General features: G+C 42.9%; 1 protein-coding gene across 2 annotated transcripts in view; it reads right to left on the bottom strand.

Annotated features, from left to right (window-relative positions):
* Window positions 1-15,643, bottom strand: part of LOC118084239 (collagen alpha-1(XXVII) chain) — a 267,599-nt gene that overhangs the window by 9,980 nt on the left and 241,976 nt on the right. The window contains exons 53-58 of one of the 2 annotated variants that reach the window (XM_060270658.1): window positions 14,808-14,843; window positions 9,390-9,407; window positions 9,245-9,280; window positions 7,642-7,668; window positions 3,540-3,608; window positions 2,229-2,397 (exon numbers count right to left, since the gene is read on the bottom strand). In XM_060270658.1, coding sequence (XP_060126641.1) covers window positions 2,229-2,397; window positions 3,540-3,608; window positions 7,642-7,668; window positions 9,245-9,280; window positions 9,390-9,407; window positions 14,808-14,843 — 355 coding nt within the window. The remainder of the gene's footprint in view (window positions 1-2,228; window positions 2,398-3,539; window positions 3,609-7,641; window positions 7,669-9,244; window positions 9,281-9,389; window positions 9,408-14,807; window positions 14,844-15,643) is intronic. The other variant, XM_060270659.1, reaches the window with a different exon arrangement.

Genomic DNA, 15,643 nt, shown 5'->3' with positions numbered 1-15,643 from the left:
CACCCTACCTGCCCGCGGATGGTCTCGCCAGAGTGGTGCATGCTCTAGTTCAGCCATCCCCAAACTTCGGTCCTCCAGATGTTTTGGCCTACAACTCCCATGATCCCTAGCGAACAGGACCAGTAGTCGGGGAAGATGGGAATTGTAGTCCAAAACATCTGGAGGGCCGAAGTTTGGGGATGCCTGTTCTAGTTATCTCTTGCTTGGACTATTGCAATGTGCTCTACGTGGGGCTACCTTTGAAGGTGACCCGGAAACTGCAATTAATCCAGAATGCGGCAGCTAGACTGGTGACGGGGAGCGGCCACTGAGACCATATAACACCGGTCCTATGAGACCTACATTGGCTCCCAGTACGTTTCCGAGCACAATTCAAAGTGTTGGTGCTGACCTTGAAAGCCCTAAACGGCCTCGGTCCAGATTACCTGAAGGAGCGTCTCCACCTCCATCATTCTGTCCAGACACTGAGGTCCAGCACCGAGGGCCTTCTGGCGGTTCCCTCGTTGCAGAGGGCCTTCTTGGCGGTGACGCCCGCCCTATGGAACGCCCTCCCACCAGATGTCAAAAAGAAAAATAACTACCAGACTTTTAGAGGACATCTGAAGGCAGCCCTGTTTAGGGAAGCTTTTAATCTTTCAGAAATGAATGTATTTTTGTTGGAAGCCGGCCAGAGTGGCTGCGGAAACCCAGCCAGATGGGCGGGGTGTAAATAAATATATTATTATTATTATTATTATTATTATTATTATTATTATTATTATTATAATATAAAGCAAGCATTGGAAACATTACAAATGAAAGGGCCTGCCATCTAGAGGCAGCAGGTGAAAGCCATGCACCTGCGACATCTTTGCTTCCTTTTGCATTGGGTAAGAGGAAGGGTGGAATGGGGGTCTTCATTCACGAAACCTTCAATGCAACATGCAAAGCACAGGTGTGCCCACTAGAGTGATGACTTTTTCATCGCCCCCCATTTTTTTTTGTCCTGTAGCACAAATGGATGAACTTTTGCCTATGAATGACTAAAATGAGGTCTATTCCATTGAAATATTAAAAAAGGTCACACACAAACCGTTTTGAATTTTTTATGTATGCCGTTTTACCATTTCATAAAATTGTATTCACAGTTCTATATATATATTTTGTATCAAATTTGGACACAACGCCACATTCCACAATGGGGAGTGTTCTTAGCAACATAGGGTATACAGTGGAACCTCGGTTTATGAACACCTCGGTTTACTAATATTTGGTTTACGAATGCCACGGACCCATCTGGAACGGATTAATTCACTTTCCATTACTTTCAATGGGAAAGTTCGCTTCAGTTTATGAACGCTTCAGTTTAAGTACTCCACGGACCGTCTGGAATGATTTAATCCATTTTGCATTACTTTCAATGGGAAAGTTCGCTTTCGGTTAAGTACGCTTCAGGTTAAGTACTCCCCAGACCATCTGGAACAGATTAATCCACTTTCTATTACTTTCCATGGGAAAGTTCGCTTCAGTTTATCAACGCTTCAGTTTATGAACAGACTTCCGGAACCAATTGTGTTCATAAACCGAGGTACCACTGTACAAATGTCACACCTGCGCAAGGTAAAAGCCCATTTTAGGGACCTCCAAACTCAGCCAGCAGACCATGCCGGGCATGCTGGGAAAAGAACCTCCAGGAGAGGTGGCAAACGATCACCCTCTAGCGGCGTCTATACTGTCACTCCAGCTAAAAAAAGCTTCCTTGTGTGTTTGATGACCCTATATAATGTTGTATATATGTGACTCTCAAGGAGGCATCCCCAAACTTCGTCCCTCCAGATGTTTTGGACTACAATTCCCATCATGCCTGACCACTGATCCTGTTAGCTAGGGATCATGGGAGTTGTAGGCAAAAACATCTGGAGTGCTGAAGTTTGGGGATGCCTGCTCCAAAGCTTGGGTTCAATTTGATATCTGCCTACAGTGACTTCAAAAACGGTCCAAAAACGGATCAATAATTTTTTTAAAATCATTTTGTGCATGAGGTTTTTTGATGAGGTTTTATCTAATCTTTAATGGAAGCTCATCAAATTATGATACAGGAAAATGAGGTTGTAAAAAATTCATCACCCTAGTGCCCTCTCTCTCTCTCTCTCTCTCTCTCTCTCTCTCTCTCTCTCTCTCTCTCTCTCTCTCTCTCTCTCACACACACACACACACACACACACACACACACACACACACACACTTACCATCCTGCATCTTCTGTTCACAGTTCATGAGATCTCTACAGATGCGCGCAGGGTTCTCCTTGGTTCCAAGGGGTCTCTTGATGCTCTGGATGAGGGTGCTGAGGTAGTGCAGAGTCTTAAAGATCTCCCCTCCCTGGTCCATCACTGGAAGGTCTGAATGTTGATAGCTCTAGAGAGGAGGGTGGGTAAGAGGAATGCAAGGGAAAGTAAGGGCTTCTCCAGGCATCTATGATGTGCATTCATGATCATAGAATTATAGAATCCTAGAGTTGGAAGAGACCACAAGGGCCATCCAGTCCAACCCCCTGCCAAGCAGGAAACACCATCAAAGCATTCTTGACATATGCCTGTCAAGCCTCTGCTTATAGACCTCCAAAGAAGGAGACTCCACCACACTCCTTGGTAGAGAAGACTCCCTGGAAAAGACCCTGATGCTGGGAAAGATGGAGGACACAAGGAGAATGGGACGACAGAGGACGAGATGGTTGGACAGTGTTCTCAAAGCTACCAACATGAGTCTGACCAAACTGCGGGATGCAGTGGAAGACAGGAGTGCCTGGCGTGCTATGGTCCATGGGGTCACGAAGAGTCGGACATGACTAAACGACAACAACAAGTTCTACTCAGTGTGGACACTCAGTGATGCCTTATGTGTCCAGAAGATTTATAGGGATTTACATTATCATACCACTGTATTCTGCACTGGTCAGACGTCACCTGGAGTACTGTGTCCAGTTCTGGGCACCACAGTTCAAGAAGGATACTGACAAGCTGGATCGTGTCCAGAAGAGGGCAACCAAAATGGTCAAAGGCCTGGAAACGATGCCTTATGAGGAACGGCTTATGGAGCTGGGTATGTTTAGCCTGGAGAAGAGAAGGGTAAGGGGTGATATGATAGCCATGTTCAACTATATCAAAGGATGTCATATAGAGGAGGGAGAAAGGTTGTTTTCTGCTGCTCCAGAGAAGCGGACACGGAGCAATGGATTCAAACTACAAGAAAGAAGCTTCCACCTAAACATTAGGAAGAACTTCCTGACAGTAAGAGCTGTTCGGCAGTGGAATTTGCTGCCTAGAAGTGTGGTGGAGTCTCCTTCTTTGGAGGTCTTTAAGCAGAGGCTTGACAGGCATATGTCAAGAATGCTTTGGTGGTGTTTCCTGCTTGGCAGGGGGTTGGACTGGATGGCCCTTGTAGTCTCTTCCAACTCTATGATTCTATTATTCTAATATCCTGCTCATTTCCATGGAGACTCCGCAGGAGAAGTTCGAGCGGGTCTTTCTGAAAGGATTCCTGAGCTTCCTATGACATACCTCAGACTTGAACCCAGTGCTGGAACTCCTCGCTGTTTGGAAAGCTGCACCAAAACCATCTTGCTGCTGCTGGGGAGAAAAAACACAGGAAGAAGACATGGTAGAGTTGAAGGCGAAAGATGGACAAGAAATTAGCTCTGCCTCCTGAGGCACCTCAGATTTGGGATTCAGGGCCTAACTGGACAGGGCATTCATGCAGGGCCGGCCCTACGGCAAGGCCGCTAGGGGGTGCCGTGCTGCACACTGCGCCCGCCAGACAGCTGCCCTGGGAAACGGGGCACTGGGGCGCCAGAGGGATCTTCGCGCCAGGGCATCAGATTTGCTTAAGATGGTCCTGCATTCATGCTACCCTTGCTGGGTTTTTTTAGTGCCAATTGCTGCGCCTGTTGGATTTCCGAGAGCTTCAAGCTGGGGAGGCCCAGTTCAAAGCCGCCTTTCCAGCATGGGAGATCAATAATTTGATTTTATTTGCATTTTAAGAAGTAACAGCCCAGTAGGGTGGGTCATAATTGCCCCCCCTGAAAATGTTTCCTCCCTTGATCTTAGCTCAGGCATATTTCTCTCCTATTGCCACCTTCAGTTTTTGCAACAGCTTTTACATTATGTCTATTTGCCAGACTACATTCTACTAGTGATCAATATTCATTAATTTTTTCTCCCAATGTATTCCTATGGGATTCGATTTACATTTTTTTCCGACTTACGAATGTGCATTCGGAATGCATTAAATTCGTAAGTAGAGGTACCACTGTAATTCCTTACTTCTTAATTGGTCCATATCTGAAGTATATAAATGAAGTAAAGCTAAATGCTGGGGTTGCCCGAGATATGGAGATAAAACTTCATTCCCAAATTGCTCTGTTTGTGGACATCCTCACTACATATGTTGCTATACACCAAAATTTGGTATCCTCTGTAGCACAACTATGAATTCTTATGTTGTCTGGGCAAGCAAAGTAGGATTTGTTTAACCTAAGTATGGTTTGTCTCAAACAAGCCAACTTCAACTGTGGATTGCGAAACTGTCCTATTGCATTGTCAATATGAACCGCAGTTTAGGGCTTGGACATAACACTAAACTCTAGTTGTGTGGCAATGTCCCTCCTCCCATGAGTAAATAAGAAACAAGACGCAGATGATAGATTTAAGTGGGCGAATATGGCCACAACTTTATTGGTTATTGGCTTACGCATTGGAACTTAACTGACAATGTCTGACACCACCCCGTGTGTTGCAGTCTGGGAGAAATTAACCACCAGAAAGGAGCCCAGTGATGTACATCTACCGGAACCCCTCCTGTGGCCACCGTTGGGGCGTGCCTTACGGCCCTGACCTCTGCAGGCTCCGGACCAAGCTCCGCCCCCAGAAACCTTTAACGGAATATTTCTCCATTTCCTGAGGCAGCTGATGACGCAACCTGCCCCCCCCATTCTTCTTTTTATGCAACTTTCCAATGCCTACCGCCAAACCAAAGTTGTGACGAATTGCTATGAGGTAGGCGAAAAAAGCATTATGGCTAGCCCATGTGGGAAAAGTCCTACCCGGCCCCTGGCCAACCAGGCGACCAACCAAAGTCCATAGCAGCGTCGGTCTAGCCTAAAGGGTGGGCGGGCGGTTGAAGTGGACGCGCTGGTGAGCGGGGCAAAAGAGGCTGAGTTCCTGTCTCCGGGCCGTTTAAAAGGGGGCAAGCCCCGACCCCGGCTGACCTAATTGGTCGGCTAGGGGATAACGGAGGCGGGAACGGCCCATCGCAAAGGGGGCTAAGATCTCAGCCCCCATCGTGAGAGTTGGTCGGGGCCTGCCCACAATGCCACCTCCATCGCAGGCGCGGAAGTGGGTTTACTGTAAACGAAAATGGAAGCCACACTTAACAATGTGCTAATAGCCATTTCCTTTGGGTTTTTCATCTGAAAAGTTTGCAGCTTGGTGGCCATACAAAAACTTAACTTGACAACATCCATAACAAAAACATCCATTTTTAAAAAAAATGTTCCCTCCCTTGATCTTATCTCAGGCGTACGGTATAAACATAGTCAAATTTCAAATTGGGAACAAATCGCTTAATATTTAGACCCTGCTCCTCCGGATTGAAATTTGGCCTCACTACGAGTGATGAAAACATAGGAATTTGACTCCTTTCATTCTCAGTATATTGTGACCACTTCCTTAACAATTCCAAAATTCAAGTGCCATTCGCAAATGGTAGAACATGCAGTGAAGGAGGTTACTAGAGCATCTAGGATAGTTATTGGAGAGGAAAGACGTGACGCTACCATCAAAACAACAATGAACAATCACTCTAAATTCCCCAAACAAGAGACAAAGAAGGACTTTGCGCCAAAATAGACGTTTAGTGTCATGCATAAAAGCATATTTTTAGCATGATATAAGATGGTGTACATGTACAATGTATATATTGCGTAAGGCATAATTTTATTAATCACACAAAATGTAAGCATTTAGTACAATTTATACCAAGTACAGAGGTGCCTCGCTAGACGAATTTAATTAGTTCCAAGGGTCAATTCGTATAACGAAAAATTCATCTAGCGAATCCCATAGGCATACAGTGGGGGAAAAAATTGCCCATAGGAACACATTAATTGAATTTCAATGCATTCCTATGGGAAACCGCGATTCGCTAGACCAATTTTTCACAAAACTAATTTGTCTTGCGAGGCAACATCCACTCGAAAAATCCTTTTGTTAAGCAAAAAATTCGTCTTACAGGGCATTCGTCTAGCGAGGCACCACTGTAAGTCTAATGTGATGTTTTGACGCAACACATAATATGAGTGGCGTTTTATTATGTTTACTTGTTTTGCACACCGTTTGCTTAATTGTTCCATAATTTTTTTAAAAACCATTGGTTCTTCATGTAAATTATTAACATGTTTTCTCTTAAATCAATAAATATTGCAGAAAATAATAGTATGCAACTATTATTGCTCTACATAAAACCTAAAATTTATGTTTATTAGTTCACAATTTAACAGACTGAGAATTAAAGGAGTCAAATGTTTATGTTTATATGTTTATACTGTACGCCTGAGATAAGTTCAAGGGGGGAAACATTTTCGGGAAAATTTTTTTTTTATGACCCATCCTAATCTGGAGGAGCAGGGTTTAAATATTAACCAATTTGTCCCAAATTTGAAATTTGACTATGTTTACACCGTGTGCCTGAGATAAGATCAAGGGAGGAAACATTTTTGATTTTTTTAAATGACCCACCCTACTGCCCAGTCTGCATTTCCTGACCCAGTACACAAACCGAAACACATTATCCTTCGAGACTCACACTTCTCTAAATGTTTTGATGCAGTTTCCCCAAGCAATGTTTACAAAAAGCACATGAAAGCAACTATATTAGTGAAAATACGCAACAATGCATTCTGTTAGGGGGAAACAGCTTGCAAAACTGCCTTTCTTGGAGAAATTTGCACTAAGATCCGGACATGTTTTCTTGAGGATTTTAAAATACAGTGGTGCCTCCCTATTCGAATTTAATTCGTAATTCGTATAACGAAAAATTCATCTAGCGAATCCCATAGGAATGCATTGAAATTTTTATTTTTATTTTTTGCCCATAGGAACGCATTAATTCAATTTCAATGCATTCCTATGGGTAACTGGACAAATTTTTCACAAAACGAATTCATCTCGCGAGGCAACCTCCACTAGAAACATCTATTCGTTAAGCGAAAAATTAGTCTTACAGGGCATTCGTCTAGCGAGGCACCACTGTATTTTATTTTTACAAAACCCTGTGGAAATGTTGAGAACTGAATTGAAGGCCTACTGTACAAAGGTAGAATGGACATTCATTGTTCTGTCCATTTTGGCCTCTGGCCTCACCCACTCCTGGCATGTGGCTCTCAAGTGGTTCGCCCAGAAGGTAATGTGGCCCTTTGGCTGAAAAATATCTCTAATCTCTGCTCGAAGGGATGGTGGTGTCTGCAACACAGGACAACCCTTTAAAACAAAATCAAAAATCTGGTGACCTAGTCATATGTATAGTTTCCCAATAGCTGACACAATTTCGTTCAGTGGTGTCCCAAAACACATGAAATCGCGAGCAGAATGAAATTTCAGAACTTACCAATGTAGCTAGCATTCCTGGGGGACCCTACAAAGTCAAGAGACAAAATGACGGGTCATATTGCGCCAAACACGTCCCTTTTGACATTACCCTTCATCCCCATTTTTAGTTAATAATTTCATGCACTGAAAATGGGGACCAGGTGATTGAGCGAGTGGTTGCTGAACAACTCCAGGCACACCTGGAAGAAGCGGACCTTTTGGATCCCTTCCAGTCGGGATTCAGGCCTCATCATGGGACTGAAACTGCCTTGGTCGCACTGGTCGATGATCTCCGGCGGGCTAGGGACAAAGGTGAGAGCCGTTTCCTAGTCCTGCTGGATCTCTCAGCGGCTTTTGACACCATCAACCATAACATCCTTCTGGACCGTCTAGAGGGGTTGGGAGCTGGGAGCACTGTCATACAGTGGTTCCGCTCCTTCCTCCTGGGCCGTGTTCAGAAAGTGGGGGGGGGGAATGAGTGTTCAGACCTGTGGTGTCCCACTTGTGGGGTGCCTCAGGGTTGTGTCCTCTCCCCCATGCTTTTTAACATCCACATGCAGCCGCTGGGACAGATCATCAGGGGGTTTGGGCTGGGTGTTCATCAGTATGCGGATGATACCCAGCTCTACCTCTCTTTCAAATCAGAACCAGTGAAGGCAGTGAAGGTCATGTGTGAGTGCCTGGAGGCGGTTGGAGGGTGGATGGCGGCTAACAGATTAAGGTTGAATTCTGACAAGACAGAAGTACTGTTTGTGGGGGACAGGAGGCGGGCAGGTGTGGAGGACTCCCTAGTCCTGAACGGGGTAACTGTGCCCCTGAAGGACCAGGTGCACATCCTGGGAGTCATTCTGGACTCACAGCTGTCCATGGAGGTGCAGGTCCATTCTGTGTCCAGGGCAGCTCTATCTGGGATGCAGGATGAGACCCTCCCTGCCCGCGGACTGTCTCGCCAGAGTGGTGCATGCTATAGTTATCTCTCGCTTGGACTACTGCAATGCGCTCTATGTGGGGCTACCTTTGAAGGTGCCCCGGAAACTACAACTAACCCAGAATGCAGCAGCTAGACTGGTGACTAGGAGCGGACGCCAAGACCACATAACACCGGTCTTGAAAGATCTGCATTGGCTCCCAGTACATTTCCGAGCACAAGTCAAAGTGTTGGTGTTGACCTTTAAAGCCCTAAATGGCCTCGGTCCAGTATATCTGAAGGAGTGTCTCCACCCCCATCGTTCAGCCCGGACACTGAGATCCAGCGCCGAGGGCCTTCTGGCGGTTCCCTCGTTTCAAGAAGCAAAGCTACAGGGAACCAGGCAGAGGGCCTTCTCGGTGGTGGCACCCACCCTGTGGAACGCCCTCCCATCGGAGGTCAAGGAGATAAACAAGTACCTGACATTTAGAAAACACCTAAAGGCAGCCCTGTTTAGGGAAGTTTTTAATCTGTGATATTTTAATGTATTTTGTTATTCGTTGGAAGCCTCCCAGAGTGGCTGGGGAAACCCAGCAAGATGGGTGGGGTATAAATAAATAAATAAATAAATAAATAGATAAATAAATAAATAATAGCGGGTCCACAGTGATAGGGAAATACAAATTGAAGTATAGACAATTTTCTAAACACATACCGGAGGTCCAGGGGGTCCTCGAGGTCCCGGGGGGCCCTAGGAAGACAATGTCGATACATGTCACATTTGCTTGTTCTACTTCAAAGAGGCTTGCACAGTTTTGATGGAAGCAGCAATCTTGCTAGAATTGCTCTGCCATACTCACCTTAGGACCCTGCAATCCCTGGAACACAAAAAAAATAAAAAATAAAAATGAAGAGGGTGTGAATATGGGTCTATTTAGGGTGATGACTTTTTCATTTCATATATATATAAATTATTTATTCAAATTTTAAAAGATTACAGAAATAAAAAAAGCACAACAACAACAACACACACACACACACACAAACACAAAAATGAGGTCAAAAAAGAAAAAAAAAACATCAATAAAGAGGGTGTGAATATGGGTCAGTTTAGGGTGATGACTTTTTCATTTCCCCCCCTCAAAAATTATATATATATATACACACACACACACACACACACACACACACACACACACACCAATTTTAAATTACAGAAATAAAAAAAGCACAACAAAAAACACACAAAAACCACAAAAGCACAAAAATAAGGTCAAAAAAGAAAAAAAGAGGGTGTGAATATGCGTTAATTTAGGGTGATGACTTTTTTAAAAAAATCTCAAAAATTATTTCCTTTTATGTGTGTGTGTGTGTGTGTGTGTGTGTGTGTGTTATTTATTCAAATTTTAAAAGATTACAGAAATCGAAAAAAGCACAACAAAAAACACAAAAGCACAAAAAATAAGGTCAAAAAAGAAAAATAAGGAAATATTAGCAATTGCTCCCTTAATACAAATCATATAATACAAGAATAAGTAGAAAAAGAATTCCAATAAGTAAAAAGGAACAAAGAACAAAAGAAACAACATACCAAAAAAGGGGTCACTTCCTATTTTTCACAACATGCTTCCCTTTGTACATTGACTTTCCCTTGCTATACATCCTACATCACATACTTGTGAGCCTCTCCAGTAGGGTGGGTCAGAAAAAAAAATCAAAAATGTTTCCTCCCTTGATCTTATCTCTGGGCAGGCTGGCCTGCGCCCCCTCCATTTTGGCGCCCTAGGCAACTGCCTAGTTCGCCTTAATGGACGTGCCAGCCCTGGTGGTGACTGGTGGCCAATGGGTCCAGTAGGGCAGAAGGCAGGGTGACCAAGAGCAGGTGGAGCTGGAGCCAATGTCTGGCAGAATCCACCCTCCTCCCTGCTGAGTTGTACAATAGGGTGGGTCATAAAAAAAAACACCTCGGAAATGTTTCCTCCCTTGACCTTATCTCAGGCGTGTGGTATAGACATAGTCAAATTTCAAATTTGGGACAAATCGGTTAATATTGAGACCCTGCTCCTCCAGATTGAAATTTGGCCTCACTACGAGTGATAAAAACGTAGGAATTTGACTCATTTAATTCTTAGGATGTTAAATTGTGAACTAATCGACATAAATTTTAGGTTTTATGGAGAGCAATAATAGTTGCATACTATTATTTTCTGCAATATTTGTTTACATGAAAATTATTTTACATGAAATTTACATGAAAGTTAATTTACATGAAAAATTGTAGGAGGTTACTAGTGGGAGGTGACTAGAGCATCTAGGATAGTTATTGGAGAGAAAAGACGTGACGCTACCATCAAAATAACAATGAACAATCGCTCTAAATTCCCAAAACAAGAGACAAAATAGACGTTTAGTGTAATGCATAAAAGCATATTTTTAGCATGATATAAGATGGTGTACATGCACAATGTATAAATTGCATAAGGCATGATTTTATTAATTACACAAATTGTAAGCATTTAGAACAATTTATACCAAGTACAGGGGTGCCTCGCTAGACGAATTTAATTCGTTCCACGGGCCAATTCGTATAACGAAAAATTCGTCTAGCGTATGCCATAGGAATGCATTTAATTTTTTTTAAAAAAAATTGCCCATAGGAATGCATTAATTGAATTCCAATGCATTCCTATGGGAAACCGTGATTCGCTAGACCAATTTTTCACAAAACGAATTTGTCTTGCGAGGCAACCTCCGCTCGAAAAATCTCTTCGTTAAGCCAAAAATTAGTCTTATAGGGCATTCGTCTAGCGAGGCACCACTGTAAGTCTAATGTGATGTTTTGACGCAACACATAATATGAGTGGCGTTTTATTGTTTATTTTTACTTGTTTAGCACACCGTTGTGCTTAATTGTTCCATATCATTTTTTTCAAAACCATTGGTTTTTCATGTCAATTATCAACATTTTTGATCTTAAATAAATAAATATTGCAGAAAATAGTAGTATGCAAGTATTATTGCTCTCCATAAAACCTAAAATTTAGGTTTATTAGTTCACAATTGAACATACTGAGAATTAAATGAGTCAAACTCCTATGTTTTTATCACTCGTAGTGAGGCCAAATTTCAATCTGGAGGAGCAGGGTCTAAATATTAAGTGATTTGTCCTAAATTTGAAATTATGTTTATACCATATGCCTGAGATAAAATCAAGGTAGGAAACATTTTCAGGGGGAATATTTTTATGACCCTCCCTACTCTCCAGTGTCTATTAGTAAATCCTCTCCTGTTATATTTTTATTCTAAGCACATCACTAGATTATTTCTGTCCGTATAGTTAAAGCTATGGTTTTCCCAGTAGTGATGTATGGAAGTGAGAGCTGGACCACAAAGAAGGCTGATCGCCGAAGAATTGATGCTTTTGAATTATGGTGCTGGAGGAGACTCTTGAGAGTCCCATAGACTGCAAGAAGATCAAACCTATCCATTCTGAAGGAAATCATCCCTGAGTGCTCACTGGAAGGACAGATCCTGAAGCTGAGGCTCCAAGACTTTGGCCACCTCATGAGAAGAGAAGACTCCCTGGAAAAGACCCTGATGTTGGGAAAGATGGAGGGCACAAGGAGAAGGGGACGACAGAGGACAAGATGGTTGGACAGTGTTCTCGAAGCTACAAACATGAGTTTGACCAAACTGCGGGAGGCAGTGGAAGACAGGAGTGCCTGGCGTGCTCTGGTCCATGGGGTCACGAAGAGTTGGACACGACTAAACGACTAAACAACAACAACAACAGATTATTTTCTATATTTTCTCTCTCCAAGTCGTCTTGTACATATTTCCACCCGTCCATTATTTTTTTGCCTTGGTACATTTCTGAATTTGTCCCAATGGTTCAAGAGTGGCAGGAAAAATTGTTAGAGTACTTGAGGATGGCGAAACGAACGGCAATAATCAGAAATGTATCAAAAATTATTTCCTGTAGCACAAATGGATGAACTTTTTGCCCTCTTTAGGGAGGCTTTTAATCTTTAATCGATTATTTTATTCTTTTCTTGGAAGCCGCCCAGAGTGGCTGGGGAAACCCAGCCAGATGGGCGGGGTATAAATAATAAATTATTATTATTATTATTATTATTGACTAAAATGAGGTGTATTTCATTGAAATATTTAAAAAGGTCATGCACAAACCGTCTTTAATTTTTTGGTATGCCGTTTTACCGTTTCGTGAAATTGTATTCACAATTCTAGATATATTTTGTATCAAATTTCGACACAACGTCGCATTCCACAATGGGGAGTGTTCTTAGCAACATAGGCTATACAAATGGCACACCTGCACAAAGTAAAAACCTCAAAACTCAGCCAGCATACCCTGCCGGGCATGCTGGGAAAAGAACCGACAGGAGAGGTAGCAAAACATCGCCCTCTAGCGGCGTCTCTACTGTTACTGCAGCTAAAAAAAGCTTCCTTCTGTGTTTGATGACCCTATATAAGGCTGTATTTCTGTATTTTAGTGTTTTGATGGAAGCCGCCCAAAGTGTTCCCCCAGCCAGAGGGGCGGGGTATAAATAATAAATTATTATTATTATTATTATTATTATTATTATTATTATTATTATTATTTACTGTAGAATGATCTGTTTAGTATTTTACCCCCTAATAATCCCTTTTTTTGTTAGTCAGGTCATAGAATCATAGAATCAGAGAGTTGGAAGAGACCACAAGGGCCATCCAGTCCAACCCCCTGCCAAGCAGGAAAAACCATCAAAGCATTCTTGACATATGGCTGACAGCAACGCATGGCCAGGTAAGCTAGTAGAATCATAGAGTTGGAAGAGACCACAAGGGCCATCCAGTCCAACCCCCTGCCAAGCAGGAAACACCATCAAAGCATTCCTGACATATGGCTGTCACGCCTCTGCTTAAAGACCTCCAAAGAAGGAGACTCCACCACACTCCTTGGCAGCAAATCACACTGCCGAACAGCTCTTACTGTCAGGAAGTTCTTCCTAATGTTGAGGTGGAATCTTCTTTCTTGTAGTTTGAATCCATTGCTCCGTGTCCGCTTCTCTGGAGCAGCAGAAAACAACCTTTCTCCCTCCTCTATATGATATCCTTTGATATATTTGAACATGGCTATCATATCACCCCTTAACCTTCTCTTCTCCAGGCTAAACATACCCAGCTCCCTAAGCCGTTCCACATAAGGCATCGTTTCCAGGCCTTTGACCATTTTGGTTGCCCATGTTTTATGATTTGGTTGCCCATGTTTTATAATTTCTGTCTGGACAACTTTGTCAAGAAAACCACAACAACCACAACAACAAACAAGCCAAGGTAAACCAAAGAAGGAAGTTAAAGGTTCAGACTCCTCCTCACAGATTTATCAGGACACAGCCATGATTTCCCTTCTGGCTAATTTTTTATAAAGGTCAAGGTCAAGGGACCCCTGATCATTAGGTCCAGTCGTGACTGACTCTGGGGTTGCGGCATTCATATTGCATTATTTGGCGAGGGAGCCGGCGTACAGCTTCCAGGTCATGTGTCCAGCATGACAAAGCCACTTCTGGCAAACCAGAGCAGCGCACGGAAACACTGTTTACCTTCCTACTTATTTATCTACTTGCACTTTGATGTGCTTTCGAACTGCTAGGTTGGCAGGAGCTGGGACTGAGCAACAGGAGCTCACCGCGTGGCGGGGATTCGAACCACCGACCTTCTGATCGGCAAGCTCTAGGCTCTGTAGTTTAACCCACAGAGCCACCTGCGTCCCACGTAAAGGTAAAGGGACCCCTGACCATTAGGTCCAGTTGTGACCGACTCTGGGGTTGCGGCGCTCATCTCGCGTTATTGGCCGAGGGAATGGCGTACAGCTTCCGGGTCATGTGGCCAGCATGACAAAGCCGCTTCTGGCGAACCAGAGCAGCGCACGGAAACGCCGTTTACCTTACCTATTTATCTACTTGCATTTTGACGTGCTTTCGAATTGCTAGGTTGGCAGGAGCTGGAACCGAGCAACGGGAGCTCACCCCGTCACGGGGATTCGAACCACCGACCTTCTGATTGGCAAGCCTTGGCTCTGTGGTTTAACCCACAGCGCCACCTGTGTTTTTTATAGCCAAAAGCGTATGGAGGAGGCTGAAATCTGCTGCGGATGACCAGCAGGTGGGAGGGAAGAGGTTCACCATTTGTCCCCCACCTTGGAAACTGCCACATCAAATGTTTTGAATTACCGGTACCTGGTTCTGAACGTAGCCCTAATAGTGCAAAGGACTCACCATTTCACCATGACTGCCTTTGTCTCCTTTGGGGCCCTATGTGGAGGAAAAGACATTGATGCACATGTTATACCGAAATTCAACTCACATAACACAAACCTACCGGTAGGTTACGACTAGCAAGTATCAATTACAAAAAAAAAAAAAAAGTAACCGGCTGCTGTAATCAAACACTAATTTATAAACATATAGAATCACAGAATCATAGAATCATAGAGGTGGAAGAGACCACAAGGGCCATCCAGTCCAACCTTGGTTTTTCATGTAAATTATCAACATGTTTTATCTTAAATGAATAAAGATTGCTGAAAATAATAGTATGCAACTAATTTTATTAATTACACAAAATGTAAGCATTTAGTACAATAGTACAATTTATACCAAGTAATTAAGTCTAATGTGAATTTTTAATGCAACACATAATATGAGTGGCGTTTTATTGTTTATGTTTACTTGTTGAGTACACCGTTTGCTTAATTGTTCCATATCATTTTTTCAAAACCTTTGGTTTTTAATGTCAATTATCAACATGTTTGATCTTCAATAAATAAATATCACAGAAAATAATAGTATGCAACTATTATTGCTCTACATAAAACCTAAAATTTATGTTGATTAGTTCATAATTTAACATACAGTACTGAGAATTAAATGGCTCAAATTCCTATGTTTTTATCACTTGTAGTGAGGCAAAATGTCAATCTGTAGGAGCAGGGTCTAAATATTAAGCGACTTGTCCCAAATTTGAAATTTGACTATGTTTATACCATACGCCTGAGATAAGATCAAGGGAGGAAACATCCCCCCCCATTTTTTTTTTATAACTCACCCTATTG

Source organism: Zootoca vivipara, chromosome Z, assembly GCF_963506605.1.
Source record: "Zootoca vivipara chromosome Z, rZooViv1.1, whole genome shotgun sequence".
In the NCBI taxonomy this organism is placed as follows: domain Eukaryota; kingdom Metazoa; phylum Chordata; class Lepidosauria; order Squamata; family Lacertidae; genus Zootoca; species Zootoca vivipara.
Note: the sequence above shows the minus strand (reverse complement) of the source record. Positions and strands in the feature narration are given on the sequence as shown.